The sequence below is a fragment of the Bufo gargarizans genome, chromosome 2 (genome assembly GCF_014858855.1).
Source record: "Bufo gargarizans isolate SCDJY-AF-19 chromosome 2, ASM1485885v1, whole genome shotgun sequence".
In the NCBI taxonomy this organism is placed as follows: domain Eukaryota; kingdom Metazoa; phylum Chordata; class Amphibia; order Anura; family Bufonidae; genus Bufo; species Bufo gargarizans.
This window is the reverse complement of record NC_058081.1, coordinates 292457974-292481612: the sequence shown is the minus strand read 5'-3', so window position 1 is coordinate 292481612 and position 23639 is coordinate 292457974. Positions and strand designations below refer to the sequence as shown.

General features: G+C 43.7%; 1 protein-coding gene across 1 annotated transcript; it reads right to left on the bottom strand.

The window, feature by feature from the left end:
- Window positions 1-10181: 10181 nt before the first annotated feature.
- On the bottom strand, window positions 10182-11513 carry LOC122925847 (G-protein coupled receptor 61-like). The gene has a single exon (XM_044277199.1). It carries the CDS (start codon window positions 11511-11513, stop codon window positions 10182-10184), a length of 1332 nt encoding a protein of 443 aa, XP_044133134.1.
- Between the last annotated feature and the right edge of the window lie 12126 nt (window positions 11514-23639).

Genomic DNA, 23639 nt, shown 5'->3' with positions numbered 1-23639 from the left:
CGTTCTTGTTTTTTTCAAGTGTTTTAAAAGGTCTGTAGGGCAAAAATGTATTTTATGTTGTCGAATCCTCTTCAGACACTGTTCTGAATTTGTCAGTATACTGCATGTCGTTTAAAGGGTTATTCCAAGCCAAATTAAAACATTCAGTTTACAATTCATTGGGTCACATACAGCACAGGGCAAGGGGGGGGGGGGTAGATAATGACACAAAAGGCCCCCACACATGATTGTCAGCCATACACATCATTTTTTTTTGGGGAGCTCTCAGTTGGTGTCAGAGGAGAGAAGGATCAGACATGTTGAATTTCATCACCTCAAGGGAGATAAGCTACCATCAGTGGTGTCTGGTAAGCATGCATGTTTTTGGTGGAGTCAGGAGATATAGCAGCCTACCCTTCCAAAAAGAGAGGTACTCTTCAGACCTATGCTGCCAAGCTCTTTAGATATTTATATATTTGCCTAATATATTTTGAATGCAAAAACAATAAGCATAGCAAAGAATTTTTACACGTTTCTCCCATTATCAAACATCCACCTTATCCCTCCCAGCCAGCTACCCAGGCTTGTAGATGATAGCCAAGTACAAATGGGTCTGTGGTGATCTCATTGATAAGGCTACTTTCACACTCGCGTTGGGTGCGGATCCGTCATGGATCTGCACAGATGGATCCGTTCAGATAATACAACCGTCTGCATCCGTTCAGAACAGATCCGTTTGTATTATCTGTAACATAGCCAAGACGGATCCGTCTTGAACACCATTGAAAGTCAATGGAGGACGGATCTGTTTTCTATTGTGCCAGATTGTGTCATAGAAAACGTATCCGTCCCCACTGACTCCCATTGTGTGCCAGGACGGATGCGTTTTTCTCAGTTTCATCAGACGGACACCAAAACGCTGCAAGCAGTGGTGTCCGCCTCCAGAGCGGAATAGTGACTGAACGGAGGCAAACTGATGCATTCTGAGCGGATCCTTTTCCATTCAGATTGCATTAGGGCAAAACTGATCTGTTTTGGACCATTTGTGAGAGCCCTGAACGGATCTCACAAATGGAAAGCCAAATCATTGTGAAGAAAGTTAATACAGAGCACTTACTAATGTATTGTGATTGTCCATATTGCCTCCTTTGCTGGCTGGATTAATTTTTCTGTCGTGTTATACACTGCTCGTTTCCATGGTTACGACCACCCTGTAATCCAGCAGTGGTGGTCGTGCTTCCACACTATAGAAAAAGGTGCCAGCCTCTCTGTTGACCGGGACCATGGGAGTGTGCATAGGCGCTATTTCCTATATTGTGATGGTGAGACCCAGCCCAGGTAGAAAAAGCTTGGGAAGCCATGTGACTGAAAGCTTTCTCTGCACAAGGGCATCTCCTATAGTCCTAGTGGTCTGGACATAGTGTTTTTGGCCTGCCTGACACACAGCATGGTCTGAATCACTCCCTAGAAAGTAATTCAAGTAGGAAAGCTTTTATTTTTTCTGGCATTTCCCCATCTTTCCTATTCTGCAGAAATGGTTTTAAACCTGCTGCTGTAACCATTAATGTTTGTACTAGCTTTTTGTGAAGGCACCGGCGCTCCTGCCAGCACTACTGCCTTTTCACAGCTTTTTCTAGGCCAGTGACGACACATTCATCGGTCACGTGGCCTAGGAGCAGTTCAGCCCCATTGAAGTGAATGGGGATGAGAGCGATACCAAGCACAACCGCTATGTACGTTGCTGTGCTTGGTGAATGGGGTCCAACAGTGATCCGGCAAATATGCAGAGAAATAAATACAATTTTTCTGGCCGATTTCCAGCATGCCAACAGCCTCCCAGCAGTGTGAAACAGGTCTAAGAACACGAGACCCTCGAGGAAACGAGTCCCTGACCTCTCGCCATCATGATCAAGCCTAACTCTCATAGCGCTCTGCCTGATCATGAAAAGAACTGTACAGCTGTTCAATAACAACCAAACAGACGTTTCTTTCTGTGACAGGTACAATGCTGGAGCCTGAAAATGTGAATAAAACACTGGATACCAGGTATGAAATAATGACCCCTTTTTCACCCTACAACCATGGATACAGACATTACCCCCTTTTTCTGTCCTTTAACACCAGGGAGACAGATTATTATACAGTTCCCTTATTCCCTTCATTTATCCATATGTGACCTTGCAGCCATCATCAATATCCGATCCGACACCCCCGCCGATCAGCTGGTTGAGGAGAAGGCGGCGTCCCGCATATATAGGAAGGAGCCGTCCCATTGAAGTGAAAAGGACAGCTTGTAATTACACCTGCTCACCACTGCGATGTTGACGGTGAGCAGGTAAACAATGAAGGGTAGGCTGCCTTCAACCAGATGTCGGACCCCCACCGATCTGATATTGATGACCTATCCTGAGGACAGGTCATCCATATTAAAATCCCAGAAAACCTTTTTCACAAACCCATTTACTACTCTAGATGTTGGCATTGACTCCCTCTTGATCCAGAACCACCAGGGATGCTGGCATGCAGCTAAGACTATACCTATCTTGACGCCGTATAGCGTTATTTACCTGGATGTTATGTGCTAGTGTGCATCAGACAGCATGCTGTATGGCTCATTAGTAGGAGCAACACATGCAAATATATGCCAATACCGTGGCATATCTGGAAATTCCTTCTCATGAATACATCCATAGGAAGGCTCCAATGTGATAGGAACAGAGCCTTAGTAGAAACATTGCCCGGATCTGTAATTGCCCCACTCTATAAAATCAATTGCAGAGGGAACATTGATTTCCAGTTTTGTTCCGTTGTAATAATTTCATCACTACAGGTTAACAAAATTGTTTTCAAGAAAGCTTTCTTACCGAGGGGCATCAATAAATGCTACTTTTATGCTACTTTCACACTAGCGGCAGGACGGATCCCACAGGCTGTTCACCCTGTCGGAATGGTCCTGCCGCTATTTCGCCATGCCGCCGCTCTGTCCCCATTGACTATAATGGGGACGGGGGCGCCGGACTAAAAAGTCGGACATGCAGTACCTTTGAGTCCGGCGGCCTTTCGCCGTGCTGGGACGGAGCGGCAGGACGGATCCGGCAGGGTGGACATGCCTGTCGGATCCGTCCTGCCGCTAGTGTGAAAGTAACCTTACTGATACATACCAATTTTTCATCTCTGCCTTCTGAGGGTCATTTTTATTTTTCCATCGGTGTATATGAGGGTTCTTTATTGTGGCATAAGCTGTATTTTTAATGGCACCACTTTGGAGTACATGTAATGTATTGGAAAATTTGTATCTTTTTTTTATTTCTGGGGGAGAAGAGGAAATAGGCAATGTTTGGGTTTTAGTTTTTTGGGCTTAGTTTTTATGGTGTTGATCAACATGGCTTTTTCCTGCAGGTCAGTACGATTACAGCAATATCAAATTTATATATTGTCTATATTCTGAGAGCCAGTTTTGTCAAAGGGATTCCAGTGTCCACAGACTAACTAAAACCAGAAATCGCAGAACAAGCACCTCCTATGCGCTTCTGATCAGATCCTTTCTCATGGCAATATCCTGCTATAAGTAAGGATCTTTGCCTGATACGAAACGCGTAGGCACAATGCGTTTTGCGGTTTCTAGTTTTAAGGTGTCCTAAAAGTCTTAATTTTATTCTACTGACTGTGGGCACTGGAATCTCTTTATACATATTTTAGAGTACATACAACTTTTTTACCATCAGTTACGGCAGTCTCCCCAGCTAGGTAAATAACAGTAATAATAATCTAGGTCATCATGGATGTGATGATATCAGTTATGTATATTTGTTATCTTTAGATTTGGTTGACATAATGACATTTTTTAATTGGGGACATTGTTTTCTCTGTTTTTAATCATTTCAAACATTTGAATGGTCACTAAGTTTTCACACAACTTTGCATAAATCAACAGTACAAGCGACCACTTTGTAATATGCCTTATCAGGGAGAAATGTCTAGTTCTCATTTTCTCAGCGGTTTACCTCTAACCCCCTTTCTAGTTGCTTTGAAAAATGCCTTAAAGGGGTTCTGCACTTTGTTTAAACTGGATAGATCATCAGCATCTGATTGACAGGGGTCCGGGACCCCTGCCAATTAGCTGTTTAAGAAGGCAGCGGCGCTCCAGCAGCACTGCGGCCTTCTCACTGTTTACCGCTGGCCAAGTGACGTCACGACTTGTATCAACTGGCCTGGGCAGGGCTAAGCTCCAGTCAAGGGAACGGAGCTTAGCTGCGGCCAGGCCAGTGATACTAGTTGTGACGTCACTGGGCCTGCGGTAAACAGTGAGAAGGCCGCGGTGGAACGCCACTGCCTTCTTAAACAGCTGATCGGCGGGGGTCCGGGTGTCTGACACCTGCCAATCAGATGCTGATCTATCCAGAGGATAGATCATCAGTTTAAACAAAGTGTAGAACCCCTTTAAGCTAAGGAATTGATTCTACCGATTACCCACATTTATTTAAGAGGGGACAGAGCAAGCCTAGTATGCTACTCTGGGTTTCTGGGTAATATAGATTTGTTGTCTGTAACGAGAAGGAATACCCCCAGAGTGCCTAGTATGTGTGCGGAGTATTGTGCCATACAACGCTCCTCTGGGTTTCTGGGAAAGCTATTCAAATTAGTGTTCCTTCAAAAAGTTTAAGATAGCTAAGCCTATCTGATGACAGCAGATGTAAGATGTGCCAATTTTCATATATTTTCCTGAAACCCAGAGGAGCTTTGACTGGCCTAAAATACTGCCGCTGTTTATGAAATAGTACCCCAAACAAGGCATCTCTGGCAGCCAAGCAAATTCAGTTTTTCTTTCTTTTTTGGAAAGGAGACTGGCTTGCAAATCTTTTTTCCAGAAAAGCATAATGTGGGGACACAAGTACAGCAATAGATAAAAAGCACAAATTTTACAGTTTGAGACTAACACAAAAAACTTCCATAAAAATAGGAGAAAATTGATATATGAAGCAAAAGCATGGCAATAGATTAAAAATCTTATTATAAAAAAGCACTGAAAAGTTTGAGGTTACCACAAGGAAAAAATCTAATTATGAAAAAGCACTGATTTAACAGTTCGAGGCTACCACCAAAGATAAAAAATAGGGGAAAATTAATCTGTGAAGCACAAGGAGATATGTATAAACTAGGGCTGCACGATATGGGAATTTTGTGCGATTGTGATTAGGGCCCTAAAAATTGCGATAACGATATGCAATATTTTAAGGCAATTGTGCTAGAGGTCTAATTTGCTTGGATTTTCCCATATGAGCCGCTGACGCGGCTGGGTATGACATAGTTATGGGGGATCTGTGGATGACGCACTGTTATGTGGGGGATCTGTGGATGACGCACTGTTATGTGGGGGATCTGTGGATGACGCACTGTTATGTGGGGGATCTGTGGATGGCGCTGTTATGTGGGGGATCTGTGGATGGCGCTGTTATGTGGGGGATCTGTGGAGGACACTTATGGGGGACTTGTGGATGGCACTGTTATAGGGGATGTGTGCTATGAGACACAGGGCCATGAGGGGGGCCAGCATAAGACACACATATAGCATCTTATGCTGGTCCCCCTCATGGCCCTATGTGTCCCCTCATGTGTCCTAAACTGCGCACATAACTGGCTTTGTGTGTAAAGTATTTTACTACTGTGTGAAACAAGCTCTCTCCTATTGATAAAATGGCCAGCCTCTGTAGTCTGTACTCACTGTCACAGTACCATGAATGCACTGCAGCGAGCTGGCCGGCCGGCGCGCATGACTGACGTCACTTAGTAACGCTCCTCCCACTTCAGGAAGCAGGAGCGTTACTAAGTGACGTCAGTCACGCACCGGCCGGCCCGCTCGCTGCAGTGCATTCATCGTAATAGTGAGTACAGAGGCTGGCCATTTTATCAATAGGAGTCGGAGAGAGCTTGTTTCACACAGTAGTAAAATACTTTACACAAAAAGCCAGTTATGTGCGCGGGGCCCCTTCATATATAATCGCCGCATTTTTGGGTCGGCCATATCGCATTTGGCGATTATCGCGATTCGATTATTTTTTCGATATATCGTGCAGCCCTAGTATAAACATAAAATAAAGACGAGCAAATCAATTCCATTTGGAATGTATTTTTTTGTGATTTGTTTTGAGTGAATCAAGAGAGAAGTCTGCATGTGAAGAATGTGCAATTCAGCTTTATTTCCAAAAGTATTAAAAAGCGGAGTATTTCACACCTGCAGATACAACATATCCATTCAGGCATTGCTCAGCATTTTAAACAGGCTTCCCAGCATAACTAGGAGAATAGCTAAGCCAGCCTCACATCTGCAAGTAACTCTTTCCAGACAAAAGCCCTGGATCAGAGCAAAGAAGACAGAATTTCTAGCTGAGAGGCCTTGGGGGAAACTCTCGGTGGGTACTATTTCTGTTATGGAGACCAGTTAAAATATGTTATGACTATTGTAAGCTAGGCAATGCTCCTCTTGGTTTCTGAGAAAAATAAATGCAAACTAGTATGTCTTATTCAGAAGGCATCAGAAAGAATTACTTTTCATATCTTTTTTGTATCTGCTGGCATAAGACAGGCTTAGAATTATTTTCCTTTATTCGAAGGAATGCTAATTTGAATATATTTCCCAGATACCCAGAGAAGCATTGCCTGGCCTATGATACTTTGCACACATACTAGGTTCTTTCTGTAATGAGTACCCCCTACACCGGGTGAATTTTAAGAAGTTCGCTCATATGTACCTTAATCCTGTCCAAGATGGACCAGCTCCACAGGAGGATCATATTACACATCTGTGTAATGTGTCACAGACGAGCAGGAGCTACATGAGCTGAAATATATACTGCCTAAGTGCTTTATTTACAACCATACAGGTCAGTACTTCTCTGTAATGTCAAACCATGAGCCATCAACATACTTCTAAGTGAATAAGAGAAGGTTAGTAAGCAAATTATCCTCTTATTTCTGTATGCAATGGATGGCAGCTCGTCTCCACCCACTATGTCTGAGAGAACTCCAAACTAGACACTATGCACTAAAAAATGCCAAATACAAGTCATTTAATAGCCAGAAATATTATTTTTCAAGTACATACACTGTACTACTGAAGCACAGTTTGTTAAAAGCTTAGTGATGCTTATGACGACAGAAACCCTGATGCTATCCTGGAGCACTCCAGGATGGCACCACTATATCTTAATTTCTTACAGATTTGCCATTGAGGAAGGTCCTTGAGAACCAAAACATCTGGTTTCTGTCAATTCTTTTCATTTTAACATACTAACCTGGACGCTACCTGGATACTGGCTCCATCTGAATGTAGCGTGAATAAAATTCAACACTTCTGCATAACAACTTTTTGTGTGTGGTGTCAACGTTCTATCAAACTATTGATGACTAATCAGTCCTCTGCATGGTCTGCAAACCTCAACTTCTTTACCATAGCTAGATCTCAGACATTGCCTATGAATAAAATGCAAGTTTTTTTTTCTACTATTCTTGTATTCCTTATTTTAAACATTGCATAATTTTCTACTATTCTTGCATTCCGTATTTTAAACATTATTAAATATAAGTTATGCAAATAAATATATTACCATAACATTAAAGGGCTTGGCTCCTCTCCAATATTGGTGGCATATCACTAGAATATGGCACCAATGTCACATAGGTGCCAGTCTCACCTCTGGGACCTGCTCATATGTCCAGAATGGGCTTCCCAAAGTGAAGGGCAGTGCACGATGCAAGTGTGGCCACCCTTCATTCACCGCTATGGGAGTTTCTAAAAATAGCTGAGCAATGGCTGAGCTATTTCTGGCAGTCCCATAGAGATGAATGGAGAGGGTCCAAGAGGTGGGACCCCCATCTGACATTGGTAGCGTATCCTAACGGCTGAGGTGAGACAACCCCTATGCAAACAAGCTTGAAGAGGACCCATCATCACTCCTGATATGACTATTTTAGTAAACACTTCTACGTGAAATGGCTATTTGAGGGAATATGTTCTTGCACTGAGCTGTTCTTCTGTCACTCCTAGAAATGTATGAATAAATTGACAACTGTATTAACAGTTTGGGGGGAGGGGGTCTGTACACAGTCGAATCGTCGAAGACTGTGTGAGATCACACCTCTGACAAGCAGAATAGTAGCATCCAGTTGCCCTGTCTCCGTTGCGTCCTCGCCTACATTTTGCAGTTTCTGGCATAGGGGGTCATAATAAATGATCCCCCATTGCCTTCAACATAAAACTATGCAGTAGATACATGGTAGTACAATAGATAAAGTTTTCCAAACAAGACAATAAGCTTTTTACAGTTTTTCACATGAATGTATTCATATAAAAATCCAATTAATATGGCAGTAAGAGATAAATAAGAGGACTGACAAACTTCTCTGCCAATTCGACCTTGAGCTCTAAACCTAAAGACTGGTTACTAGCATGTTGTCTGACAGGCCTATATAAAAGGCTGGTTGTTAGGTAGCTTATCCCTAGCAACCAGTCTGCCTCAATTAATTCAGCTTGTGACTTGCACTGACAGAAGATTAGGGGAAGGCAGTACATGAACATTCAAACTGCGCTACTACTAATCAGATTTTTTATATATATATATATATATAAGGCTACATGCACACAACTGTATGTGTTTTGTGGTCCGCAAAAAAAACTAATGACGTTCCGTATGGCATCCGTTTTTTTTTGCGGATCCATTGTAATAATGCCTATCCTTGTCCGTAAACTAGAAAAAAATAGGACATGCACTATTTTTTTTGCGGGGCAACGGAACGGACATACTGATGCTGACAGCACACGGTGTGCTATCCACGTTTTTTGTGGACCCATTAAAATGAATGGGTCTGCATCCTATCCGCAAAAAAAACGGAACGGACACGGAGACAAACGTTCGTGTTCATTTAGCCTAAGGCCCCATGCACACGGCCGTTGTTCACAGCCGTGTGCGGGCCGTGGAACCGCGGCCTGGATCCCTCCTGAGAGCAGGAGCGCACGGCGTCACTGGTTGCTATGACGCCGTGCGCTCCCTGCTGCCGGCACAGTACAGTAATACACTGGTATAGATCGTACCAGTGTATTACTGTACTGTGCCGGCAGCAGGGAGCGCACGGCGTCATAGCAACCAGTGACGCCGTGCGCTCCTGCTCTCAGGAGGGATCCAGGCCGCGGTTCCACGGCCCGCACACGGCTGTGAACAACGGCCGTGTGCATGGGGCCTAAGGTGGAGAAACTCTTCAAGCTTCAATGAATTTAATAATAAGAAACTGTAAAAAAAATAAATGGTGATTAAAATAGCAGTTCTATAAGCAAGGCTTCCCAGTACTATTCCATTCAGTACCCTGTCTTCACATGCTCTTAGTGATAGAAGGTGCACCGTAGACCTATTTCCACATTATCTAACAGGTGTCTCCACAGGACACCATCTTCTATATGCACATTAACCCTTCCCAACACTAGTCAGCAATGCTAAATTTGTGAACCCTCTGCTTGCCATACAGTACAACCCTCTACGACATTGGTAAAAAGCAATGATAGGACATTTACCACATTCCACTGAATCACATTTTGTTGCAACTTTTATTGCTGTTTTGTGCTTAGTGTCTATTCAGAGTCTGCAAAGGAGCGTCACTGCCCAAATGCACGATACAAACAAATTGTACATACGTTTGGTAAATTAAACCCTGGCAACATACAAGATGTCGTTATACTGAATGTCAGGATTAGGAAATGATACAGAATTTGTCATAAAACGTATGTCTATAAGATAAAACCCCAATGCAGATATTCCTATGGCTGCGTCTAGGACTTACAGTAAAGTGGCAAATGCTGCCAACTGTCCCTACTTCACATGAAAAGTGCTTGTGCCTTTACAGTAAACATTTAAGACCCAAATCCGGAATCATCTCAGTAAAACTATTTCTCCTACACAGGTAACAAAAGAAGACAAGATCATTCAATATTTTACAAGATGCGAGGCCTGTATCCATGTAAAAGCCTAAAGCCGCTTTCACATTCAGTGTTTGATCAGTGATTTCCATCAGAGATCAAGTCAAAACCACAGAACAGGTGAACGTCTGTTCAACTTCTGTGTGGCCTCTGCTCCTGGTTTTGGCTCACAATCACTGATGGAAATCACTGACTGGGTGAAAGTGGCCTAACTCTGGATTGTCCTCAGAAAGAACGTTCATTTAGTTGTCCCTATACTGTTACCTGGTCTAGGACACATCTGCATACTCTTAAACCCTTCACTGGAGTCATGTTCCAGTAACTCTGGGGTTTCTTCTAAAATTTGCCCTGGGATTCTAAAACTCAAAGTACTTTGATTAACAAGCAGCCTAGAAGTAGAGGAAGTAGGAAAACTGTTTCTCCTCTCCACCACACAGCTAGTTCTTTGGAGAAACTGTAGAAAGTTCTCCTCTACAGATCCCTCATGACTGGACAGGCCTAGCTGCTCATCCAAGGACTGTTTTAAGAAACATTTCGGGATCCTGGCCAGCTCTGTTCTGATTTGCCTGTTCAGACAGCCATAAAAGAATGGGTTGACAGTAAACGAGGTGTAGGCCAGCCATTTCACTATGTTCTCCCATTTGCTGCTTGAACCTTTATAGGAGCTACTTCCAAGAGCATTGTGAACATGATACACAAAATAGGGGAACCAGCACATGACAAACTGTCCACCTATGATCATGAGAGTGAAGGCGGCTTTTGCGCCTCCTAATGTCCTGTCCGGTGATCCCCGGTGGGACCTGTTTCCTGGCACAATGTTGGTTTGGCTGCCAGTAGAGTTGGACCTCTGGCGAGGACTTGCTGCCCAGGAGGGTAGAGGTCCATGCTGCATGGCAGCTATTCTGGCCACTTTAAATACATTGCAATATACTGTCAGTATGATCACAAGAGGCAACACAAAATAGACCAAGACAAAGAACGTCACAAACACTTTCTTGTGCCCTCCTGCATTCCTCTGCAGCGAGCAGCCAGTGGCATTCACCAGGCTGGCATTGGTGGACTCCGCACTGGCTGCATGGTGGGTCAGGAATGGCACGGTGGAGGTTAGAGATGCCTGGAACCAGATGAACACCAGCACTGAGATGGCCAAACCCAAGGTCATCTTCACTTCGTATCTCATGGGGTGGACGATGTAGTAGTAGCGCTCTATGTTGATGGCAGACACGGTGAGGATGGACGCGCTGCTCAGGCACACCTCCAGGGAGATGTAGGCTTGACAGAGGGACTCGCCGAAAGCCACCCGTCCCCAGCTGGCCACTATGCCCAGCGGCATCACCGTGATGGCAGCCAGGGTGTCTATCATACACAGGTGCACCACGAAGAGGAATTTGCGGAGCCGAGGCGTCTTCAGGATGACCGCCGCCACAGCCACGTTCCCGGTCACGGCCACCACGTCTAACAGCAGCATGAGCACCAGTCCGAGGTACTGGGAGATGCCCTCCGCAGCGCCCAGCGGGGACTGGGAGCCAGAGGAGCAGTCACTGCTGCCGTTCACACACGGGTGCTCCATCCCTGGCCCTGTTACCAGGGGAGCGATCCAATGCAGCAGAGATCTGCCTGATCTGGCATCGGTCATCTCTGCCTCACTCCCTCACCTGGAGGAGGACGCATCCCCTCGCCATCCGGCTGCCAATGCCGTACCTGTAACGATCCGCTATCTGCACAGGCGTGGACTGGGCTAGTGCTGCACCGGCTCTGCCAGAGGAGGAGGAATCCATCTCATCACATCTGACGTCAGGTGACAGCAACTGACCCGGGTGCTGCGCTTCACGTGGAATGTGCCCCCGGGGTGCCAGTCTGGGGGCATCATGTCACCGTGCTCCATGGTCCGTACATGTTTATTGCAGGGCTCTAGGTAGCCATACTGCATGTTCCTGCAAGAGGTGAGGTCCCCTAGTGAGGTAGCCCAGGATTTATAGTCTCACATTAGGCAACATTTTGGAACTAGAGGAATTGCCTGACACATAAAGCATCTCCTGATGGTCCTAACCCATAGAAGATCATATACCCTGGTCACATAGGGGGAGGGGATCTGAGATGCTTCATTATTGCTACATTGGTTGTGAATTTTGTGTACCGTGTCCATTGTTCCGTTTTCCGTGATTTTCTGCGGACCTATTGACTTTCAATGGGTCCGTGGAAAACTCGGCTAATGCACCGTTTGTAATCCGCGTCCGTGAAAAAAATATGACCTGTCCTATTTTTTTTCACGGACAACAGTTCGCGGACCCATTCAAGTCAATGGGTCAGTGAAAAAACACAGAGGCACACAAGATTGTCGTCCGCGTCCGTTTTTTTCCTATCACTTGCATGGCAAACTTGACTTAGATTTTTTTTAACTTTCCTTCATATCTGGAGATCCTCCAAAAATAAAGGAAGACGCACGGAAACAAAAATGGACACGGAACAACGGAACCCCTTTTTGCAGACTGCAAAAAAATACTGTCGTGTGCATGAGGCCTAATAAGGTTTCCTTCAGACGGCCGTATTTCTGGGTCTGCATCCGTCCCACAATTTTGGGGAACGGATGCGGACCCATGTATTCACCGTGTGTACTTCCATTCCAGGACCCCGCAAAAAAGATAGAGCATGTCCTATTCTTCTCCGCATTTCTATCACAGGGCTGGCCGTGTGCGTTCCGCAAAATGTGGACCGCACACGGCCGCTACCTGTGTAAGACCTCATGCACACGACCGTGTCTGTATTGCGGTTATAAATACAAAATACAGATACTTTTTCATACCCATTAGTCTAAATGACTATTGTAAGCAATATGGACAATAATAGAACACGTTTTCTAATTTGCAATATGGTCGTACGGATAACATCCATGTGCTGTCCATTTTTATTTTTTACAGACCCATAGAAATGAATGGGTCCACATGCTATCCGCAAAAAATATGGATGGGACACGGATGCAAAATGCGATCGTGTGCATGAGACCTTAGGCTTATTTGACCTGAAAGAGTTTTCCGTCCGGATGTGTCGCATTTTGCTAACGAACATTACCTGCACTGAATCCTGACCTATTCATTTCAACGGGTATAGTTTTTCAATGACCACTTTTCCGTTCAGGAAAAATCGCAGCATGTCCAACCATTTTTTATGCAGGACAGGTCCATTCAAGTCATTGGGTCAGGGAAAAAAAAATCATAGCACATTGATGGCAACTGGATACAAGGTGTTTTTTCAGGTTGCTAGATGCCATGTGTTATTCTTCAGTTTTTCTTCACATGCATGAAAAACGGATGCAAAACTGACAAAAAAAATTGAAACACTGAACGCAATTCCAAACAAAACTGACTCAACATGCATCCAAATCCACCAGCCATCTTAGGCTACATTCAAATGACCATATGTATTTTGCTGTCCGCAAAGTGAGGATCCGCAAAAAATACGGACGGACGTTTTTTTTTTTTGCGGATCCATTGTAACAATGTCTATCCTTGTCCGCAGAACGGACAAGAATAGGACATGCTCTATATTTTTTGCGGGGCTACGAAACAGACATACGGATGCGGACAGCACGCAGTGTTCTGTACGCTTTATTTGAGGGCTCATTGTAATGAATGGTTCCTCATCCGATCTGCAAAAAAACCGGAATGGGCACAGAAACAAAATACGTTCATGTGAATGTAGCCTTAGGGTGGTGTCGCATTAAGTTTTTTGCAAAATGATGCATTCTTTATTGCATTTTCCCTGCATTTTGTCGCACTTTTTTTATTTGCGAAAGCCGGTAACAATTTTTTGTACAGAAATGTCTATGGGAAAACTTCTGAAAAAATCCAGAGCATTCCGGGTTTTGAAAAAATAAACAAAAAAACACATGGACCCCAAAAATGGCATGCATATTGACTTACAGGTAATAGCGACATCATTTTAGCTTTAAAAATGCATCAAAATGCAGCTAAAAAGGGGAAAGATTTATCAAATAGTGTAAAGGAAACTGGTTCAGTTGCCCATAGCAACCAATCAGATTCCACCTTTTATTTTTCAGCACTCCTTTGGAAGGCTGAATCGAATTGGTTGCTATGGGCAACTGAGCCAGTTTTTCCTTACACCAGTTTTGATAAATCTCCCCCTATGTGCGAAACCATTGTAAGGCCTCATGCACAGGTTCATATTTATTTTGCGGTCCGCAAAAAACGGATCCACAAAAAATACGGATGACTTCCGTGTGCATTCCGTATTTAGCGTAACGGAACAGCCGGCCCCTAATAGAACAGTACTATCCTTGTCCGTAATGCGGACAATAATAGGACATGTTAAATTTTTTGGTGGATCCGACATACAGAAACAGAATACACACGGAGAACCTTCTGGTTTTTTTTTGCGGACCCACTGAAAAGAATGATTACGCATACGGTTTGCAAAAGAAACGGATAAAAAATACATTCGTGTTCATGAGCCCTAAAGGAAACAAAAGCTACCAATAAAGTTTGTTAAAAAAAAAAAAAGCAAAAATATAAAACATGAATATCATGTTTTTTTTCTCATAAAAAAAAAATCTGCAATTGTGAAGGAAACTTTAAAACACTTTTTGCGGACCGCACATGTATGGCACTATGGTAGAAAATGCATATTCTTGTTCTATCTTTTTTGCGGGGTGGCTGAACAGAAGTACGGATGCGGACAACAAGCGGTGTGCTGTCTGCATCATTTGCAGCCCTATTGAAATGAATGGGTCCACACCCTACCGCAAAACGGATGCGGACCCATTGATACGGTCGTCTGAATGAGCCCTGACAATAAGACGGGATTCACACATGTCGTTACCGATGCAAAGGATGACGTAAATCCTTCCTTAATGTTTTCTACTCCTTTTGAGTCCACTACTGGCTTTGGCTCAAAAACCTGAAGATACATTGAGGTCCTGTGGATTTTGTACATTTTTGTCAGCAGTGTGAGAATGAGATTTGGGTAAATCTCACCCACATTGGTGCTACGTTAATACACTTGGATGGAAAATTTGATATCAGACTCCATTGCTATTTATGTCATACCCAAACACATTCATTACATTGGATACCAATAGGGTATTTTAAAGGGGTTGTCCACTTTCAGAAAATATTTAGTAAAAGACCCCATACTAACCTCTGTAAGTCTCATGATATGTTACCCCTACTGCTTAGTATAAGTGCTCATACACAAGCATGTATGCCCCATGCCTGTATTGCGGACCACAGCAGGTCCGCAATATAATGGCACCGACCATGTGCACTCCATATCACGGATGTGGACTCATTGACTTAAATGGATCCGCAATGCTCGACTGTCCCTTGACACACCCTACTCTTCAGAGGCGCCGCATGAGCTCAGCACATGTGCGCATGTATCTGTGCATGCACTAAATACATTCATTGACTGCTCAGTGCGTGCACAGAAGAGGATCCAGCCGAGTAAGTGATCACGTGATCCCCGGTATCTTGCACCCTATCGGTGCGGCCACATGGTCCGGTTTCCTGGTGCAGTTTTGGAAGAGGGTGATACAACTTCTCTTTTTTGAATTTGCTCCTGGTTTTGGCTTCCAAAACCGCACCAGGAAACTTGACCGTGTGGCCGTACCCTATGGATGTGGCAGCGTTTACGTAGCCTATAGATGGGAAACCATTCTACTGAGCAGCAGGGGTAAAGTATATGAGGCTTACAGATGTATGTGGCACAGCAAATAGCTTACGGGCTTTAAGTAAATATTTTTAAAAAGTGGAGAACCTCTTTCAATTAAAACATTTATTTATAGTATATCTGTGCATCAAAAGTGTTTGATAGGTGGGGACCTTCACCCTAATTGCAGTCACGACCAGCCTCCCTGTACTGCACCCTCGCAGAGTTGGGAGTGCAACCTACAAGACAGTTCAAGGGGTGTTCTGAGTCTTAAATACTGATCAGCTGTTTGAGAAGGCAGTGGCATGCGCAGTAGTGCCACTGCCCTCTCACAGCTTTTCCTAGGCCAGTGATAGCACATTCCTTGGACACATGGCTTTGGCGCAGTTCGACCACATAAAAGTGAATGGAGCTGAGCACAATGCCAAGCACAGTCGCTATACAATGTACGGTGCTGGGATTGGTAAGCATGGAGAAGGCCACAGAGCTCACAGGAGCGCCGGTGCCTTCCCAAACAGCTGATTAGCAGGGGTCCCGGGTGTTGGACCCCCATCGATCAGATAATAGGTTATCAGTGTTTAAATCTTGGAAAAAAAGGAAAACCCTTTTAATGCTGACATGCTAATGCAATGAGCCGGACTGTGGTACGGTTAGGCAGACGCCGAAATAATGCAGTGGGTCCGGATATGGGTATATAAGTCTATAGTTTTTGTTTGTGACGCCAATTGCAGCGTGCGCAGGGTACTAACACAGGGCCCTTTAAGATGTTGTAACTCATGTACCAGGTTAGGAATGCCAGAGTGGGGTAATGTCTCTGTGTAGTAGTAGGTATAGTAGGTATAGTGTCAACGGTGTCTCCTACCTTGGTACGGCTGGACTCCTGGATCCTGGCTCACTTGCAATAAAATGAGGGTTGCTAATAGGAGTAATTGAGGAACCTGGTAGTAATGAATGAGATCCAGACTTGAAATATAATTCAACTTGTCTTTACTGGATGCAGCATTAATCCATACGAGATACAGCAATAGTCTTGGGTCCCAGCAGGTATTGGCAATATATTGCAGGGATCAATATCTCTTCTGCTTCTATCATGTGCCTGGAGCTCTCTTGCAGGATTAGTCGTCTGCTTATGGCTCTGTAATATGTTGCAGGAATCTATATCTTCTGCTCTGTCTATCTTCTGCTCTGTCTATCTTCTGCTGTGTTGGGGACTGACTAGCTGAGGATAAATTTGGCTTCTCCTGGTCTCTGGATGTTACTCACAGTTAGCTCACAGGGTACTGTATATAGTATGATCTGAATATATAGTGTGCTCTGAATTAGGGTTGTCACGATACCAACATTTTGATTCTATTTCAATACCATAAAAAAAGTATTGCGATACCATTCAATACCACGCAACAAAATAAATAAAACCAGCCCATAATCGAACAGTCCTTTCTTATTTTTGGGGGGGGCAAGGTGACTAAAAAAAATGGCGAATCGCGCAGTTTTTATTTATTTTTCTGTTACGGCGTTCACCACATAGTAGATTTTTTAAAATATTTTAATAGTTTGGGACTTTTCAGACATGGCGATATGTAATATGTTTATTTATTTATTGTTAATATATTTTTATATGTAAAATTGGGAAAGGGGGTGATTTATACTTAATATTTTGATATTTTTGTATAACTTTCTTTTAAAACTTTTTATTTAATAATTTCTCCCCTTAGTGTCACGGATGGTTTAGCAGAAAACAAGAAGTTACAAATAAGGATCCGACTGGCTTGATCCAAAACTAAGGAACAAAAGGGTGAGCCCTATTAAAGCCCTGAAGCTCTCCCTGTCTTCTTAGCCCATGAAAAGATCTCAATGATAGAAAGTTGCATGTCCACGTACCTAGACTGAGTGACACCTGCAAACCCTATAATAGTGAGGGGACACGACCACCGGCTCCCTGCACTTAATACGGAGGGAGTCAGGGTCACCTAGAATCAAGCCAACAGGAAAACAATAAATACAGAAATAGACTTATCTGAAGAACCAGCTGTAGCAACTTCAAGCAGAGAACACAATCCAGGAAGTAGTATAAACCGCATAGTGAGGCAGTATGGGAGGAGAAATATAGGGAGGCAATCACTGCTAATAGATGACAGCTGGGAGAGGGAGGAGAGATGTCAAAGCGAAAGCAAAACAAAAGAACATCATGCAGGAGGTACTGAAGAACGTCTATCAGAACTTCTCAGAGATCTGGCGGTGACACTTAGGGGCTATAAACCTGGGATCTTTTAATCCCTTGTCCTATTCACCCTAATAGATCTCTATCAGGGTGAATAGGACCTCACACTCTCCCTGCTGCTCTGTGCATAGTACACGCAGCAGCAGGGAGATTACCATGGCAGCCAGGGCTTCAGTAGAGTCCTGGCTGCCATGGTAACTGATCGGAGCCCCAGGATTACACTGCTGGGGCACCGATCACAACTGCCACTGTACAACCAATGAAGAGGGCGGAGGGGACCCTGTGGCCACTGCCACCAATGATTTTAATACTGAGGGAATTGAGGGGGGGGAGAGCACTGCGGCACCAATGTTTTTAATACTTGGGGGTGCACTGCGCCACCAATGATAATTAACGTTTAATACAGATACAGGAGGCGGGTGCCGGCCACAGAATTACATAGGGGTTAACTGCCGCTGATCGCAGCTCCCTGTCATAGAGGCCGGGTGCCGGCTATGTGTTTCTGCCACCGGCACCCGCCTCCTGTATCTGTATTAAACATTAATTATCATTGGTGGGCAGTGGTCACAGTCCCTCCCCTCCTCCGCCCCATCTCTCCTCATTGGAAGCAGCACAGGGGGAGGGAGGGAATGGTTCGTTCTCCCCTGTGCTGCTGAGGGAACATGGCGCACGCTGAGAGCAGCGCGCTCCATGTTCTGTGATACTAGGCTGCGCAGTAGCGCAGCCTAGTATCGGTAAAAGGCAAATACCGGAATCAAATTGATACCGGTACAAAAGTATCTATTGGGTATCGATATTTCGATACCCGGTGCAACCCTAGTCTGAATATATTTCTGAGGTCTGGCCTGGGTTCTGAATATATTAAGTAGTTCTGGTCTGGTGTCTAATTTTAATATAGGGGTTTGGTTTTGGGTCTGAATAAATTAAGGGGTTCTGGTCTGGTGTCTGATATTAAGGGTCCATTCACACGTCGGCAAAAGGGTCCTCACCCGTTCCGCAATTTTGCGGAATGGGTGCGGACCCATTCATTCTCTAAGGGCCCGGACGTGAAGCGAAGAGCACACTATGTGCTCTCCGCTTCCGCATTTGCGGAGCGCGGCCCCGAACTTCCGGGTTTCGGCCCCGACTTCCGGTCCGTAGCTCCGCAAAAGATAGAACATGTCCTATTCTTGTCCGCAGCTGCGGACAAGAATAGGCATTTCTATAGCGGGTGCCGGCCGGGTGTGTTGCGGATCCGCAACACACCACGGACGTGTGAATGGACACTAAAAAAGAGGTCCGGTATGGAGGCTGACATTACCTTAGGGTTCCTTTCAGGGTCTACATATATTTGGGGGTCTTGTCTGGGGTCTGGTATTTACATGGGGGCCTGAATATGTTTAGCCATTCACATTTATATGTCACTCCCTCAAAAAGACCTCTCCCATTTTTGCTGCCACTCGCTGCTTGATATCTCTGTTATTCTGTGGATATGCCATAAATGTACTTTGATGTAATAGCCCTTTAAATGTCTACTGTTTGTTCACCATTCTTCTGATATAGAGCTCCAAATCCCCAGCACCCTCATATATTTAATTGATTGATTGTTGCCAGGGGCAGTTTATGAGTTTACTGAATACTGTCTTAGGGCTCATACACACGAGCGTGTGTGTCCCGTGCCCATATTGTGGACGGCAAACAGTGGGTCTGCAATATACAGAAGAAAGAAGAGACCGAGGGGATATGATAGAAACTTTTAAATACATAAAGGGAATCAACTCGGTAAAGGAGGAGAGCATATTTAAAAGAAGAAAAACTACCACAAGAGGACACAGTTTTAAATTAGAGGGGCAAAGGTTTAAAAGTAATATAAGGAAGTATTACTTTACTGAGAGAGTAGTGGATGCATGGAATAGCCTTCCTGCAGAAGTGGTAGCGGCAAATACAGTGAAGGAGTTTAAGCATGCATGGGATAGGCATAAGGCTATCCTTCATATAAGATAGGGCCAGGGACTATTCATAGGATTCAGATATATTGGGCAGACTAGATGGGCCAAATGGTTCTTATCTGCCGACACATTCTATGTTTCTATGTTTCTATATCACGGATGTGGACCCACTGACTTGAACATGTCCTAATTTTTTGTGGTGTGGGCCATCTCTTGTGGATCTCAGACCCATTCAAGTCAATAGGTCCACACCCGCAAACGATGTCCACACGGACAGTGCCCATGCATTGCACCGCATGGGTACAGGGCACACACACATGAGCCCTTATTATTGGGTTCAGCACGCAGTCAGCCCCCCGTTTACCTCTAGTGATGAGAGCTAATGGCCAATATGTTATCTTAAATCAAGATCTCTGCAGGAAATTTGGAACTTTGTAATAGTAAAATAGAGCGTTGACGGCCATTAAGATTTATTGATGTTAATCAGTACCAAATGTTTTACCTATTTAGATTAAAAATGTATTTTTAAACAAGACTCCAAAAGAACAAAAATAAAATACTTTACTTAACCACCTCAGCTCCCCTAGCTTAAACCCCCTTAATGACCAGACCACTTTTTACAATTCTGCACTACACTACTTTCACGGTTTATTGCTCGGTCATACAACTTACCACCCAAATTAATTTTACCTCCTTTTCTTCTCACTAATAGAGCTTTCATTTGGTGGTATGTCATTGCTGCTGACATTTTAATTTTTTTTGATATTAATCAAAATTGAACGAAATGTTTGCAAAAAAATGAAATTTTTCACTTTCTGTTGTAAAATTTTTCAATTAAAACTACATTTCTATATACATTTTTCTCTAAATTTATTGTTCTACATGTCTTTGATAAAAAAAATGCAATAAGTGTATATTTATTGGTTTGGGTAAAAGTTATAGCGTTTAAAAACTATGGTGCAAAAATGTGAATTTACGCACTTTGACTTTCTGAGCACCTGTCATGTTTCCTGAGGTTCTACAATGCCCAGACAGTAGAAACACCCCACAAATGACCCCATTTCGGAAAGTAGACACCCTAAGGTATTCGCTGATGGGCATAGTGAGTTCATGGAAGTTTTTATTTTTTGTCACAAGTTAGCGGAAAATGATTTATTTATTTATTTTTTCTTACAAAGTCTCATATTCCACTAACTTGTGACAAAAAATAAAATTTTACATGAACTCACCATACCCCTCACGGAATACCTTGGGGTGTCTTCTTTCCAAAATGGAGTCACTTGTGGGGTATTTATACTGCCCGGGCATTTTAGGTGACCTAAAGCGTTAGAAGTAGTTTGGAATCCAAATGCGTAAAAAATGCCCTGTGAAATCCTAAAGGTGTTCTTTAGAATTTGGGCCCCTTTGCGCACTTAGACTGCAAAAAAAGTGTCACACATGTGGTATCGCCATACTCAGAAGAAGCAGGGTAATGTGTTTTGGGGTGTATTTTTACATATACCCATGCTGGGTGAAATAAATATCTCTGTAAAAGACAACTTTTCCCATTTTTTTATACAAAGTTGTCATTTTACAGAGATATTTCTCTCACCCAGCATGGGTACATGTAAAAATACACCCAAAAACAAATTTCCCTACTTCTCCTGAGTACGGCGATACCACATGCGTGACACTTTTTTGCAGCCTAGGTGCGCAAAGGGGCCCAAATTCCAATGAGTATCTTTTAGGAGGGCATTTTTAGGCATTTGGATTCTCACGCTTTAGGGCACCTAAAATGTCAGGGCAGTATAAATACCCCACATGTGACCCCATTTTGGAAAGAAGACACCCGAAGGTATTCCGTGAGGGGCATGGCGAGTTCATAGAATTTTTTTTTTTTTTGCACAAGTTAGCGGAAATTGATTCTTTTTTTGTTTTTTTCTCACAAAGTCTCCCTTTCTGCTAACTTGTGACAAAAAGTTCAATCTTTCATGGACTCAATATGCCCCTCAGCGAATATCTTGGGGTGTCTACTTTCCGAAATGGGGTCATTTGTGGGGTGTGTTTACTGTTCTGGCATTTTGGGCGGGGCTAAATTGTGAGCAACCCTGTAAAGCCTAAAGGTATTCGTTGGACTTTCGGCCCCTTTACGCACCTAGTCTGCAAAAAAGTGTCACACATGTGGTATCGCCATATTCAGGAGAAGTAGGGCAATGGGTTTCGGGGTGTATTTTTACATATACCCTTGCTGGGTGAGAGAAATATCTCTATAAATTGACAACTTTGTATAAAAAAAATTAAAAAGTTGTCATTTACAAATATATTTCTCACACACAGTATGGGTATATGTAAAAATATACCCCAAAACACATTGCCCTACTTCTCCTGAGTACGGAGATACCATGTGTGACACTTTTTTGCAGCCTAGGTGCGCAAGGGGCCCAAATTCCAATGAGTACCTTTTAGGAGGGCATTTTTAGGCATTTGGATTCCAAACTTCTTCTCACGCTTTAGGGCCCCTAAAATACCAGGGCAGTATAAATACCCCACATGAAACCCAATTTTGGAAAGCAGACCCCCCAAGGTATTCTGTGAGGGGCATGGCGAGTTCCTGGAATATATTTTTTTTTTGCCACAAGTTGGCGGAAAATGATTTTGTAAGAGAAAAAAAAAAAAAAACATTTTCCGCTAACTTGTGCCCAAAAAATAATATTCTAGGAACTCACCATGCCCCTCACGGAATACCTTGGGGTGTCTTCTTTCCAAAATGAGGTCACTTATGGGGTATTTATACTGCCCTGGCATTTTAGGGGCCCTAAAGCGTGAGAAGAAGTCTGGAATATATATGTCTAAAAAATTTTACGCATTTGGATTCTGTGAGGGGTATGGTGAGTTCATGTGAGATTTTATTTTTTGTCACAAGTTAGTGTAAGGAAAAAAAAAAATTCCACTAACTTGTGCCCAAAAAAAAATCTTCTATGAACTTGCCATGCCCCTCAAAAGCGCCGCAGCGATTTTACAATGTTTTTGCAGTGACCATAAAAAATAAATACTGTAACTGCGGTGGGGCAGACTGAACGCAAGTGTGCGCAATTGCGGACAAGAAAAAGCATTTTCTATATAGTTTGCAGATCCGCGCGTGGATCCACGGATCCGCAAAACACATACGGACGTCTGAATGGAGCCTTACAGGGGGGTGATCAATGACAGGGGGGTGATAAGGGGTTAATAAGGCGTTAATAAGTGACGGGGGGGTTGTAGTGTAGTGTAGTGTGGTGCTTGGTGCTACTTATTACAGAGCTGCCTGTGTCCTCTGGTGGTCGATCCAAGCAAAAGGGACCACCAGAGGACCAGGTAGCAGGTACATCAGACGCTGTTAACAAAACAGCGTCTGATATACCTTTCAAGGGTTAAAAAAAATCGCATCTACTGCTTGCCAGCAAATGGTCGCTGCTGGCAGGCTGTAGATCCACTGGTTTACCGTCCGATCCTGTGAACGCGCGCTCCTGTGTGCGCGTGTTCACAGGAAATCTTGCCTCTTGCGAGAGGACGCATCGGCGCGTCCAGGAGGAACAACAGGGCCACCGCCAGGACACGATCCTGCGTTCGGCGGTCCTGAGGCGGTAACATTTTTCAACTTTAGGATCCAAAAAAATATTTAAGTGTATTTATGAAATATTTTTTATGTATTTTTTTATTTGGGGGTTGGGGTGATTACAGTTTTTTCTTGTAGACGCCTGAGTGTAAAGCCTTGACCTAGATACCTAGACAGATGAACTAAGGGAAAGATAAAACAAATAAAGCAGGTAACAACGCTGCAGGGGATAATTGATGTGCCGCTCCGCGTACTTCACTGTAATTCTCAGCAATCTATAGAAGTGAAAAAGTTACTTATTAGACTTTA

Excerpts from the sequence above, each read along its gene's own strand:
- LOC122925847 (XM_044277199.1), bottom strand. The coding sequence starts at position 11,513 with ATGGAGCACCCGTGTGTGAACGGCAGCAGTGACTGCTCCTCTGGCTCC.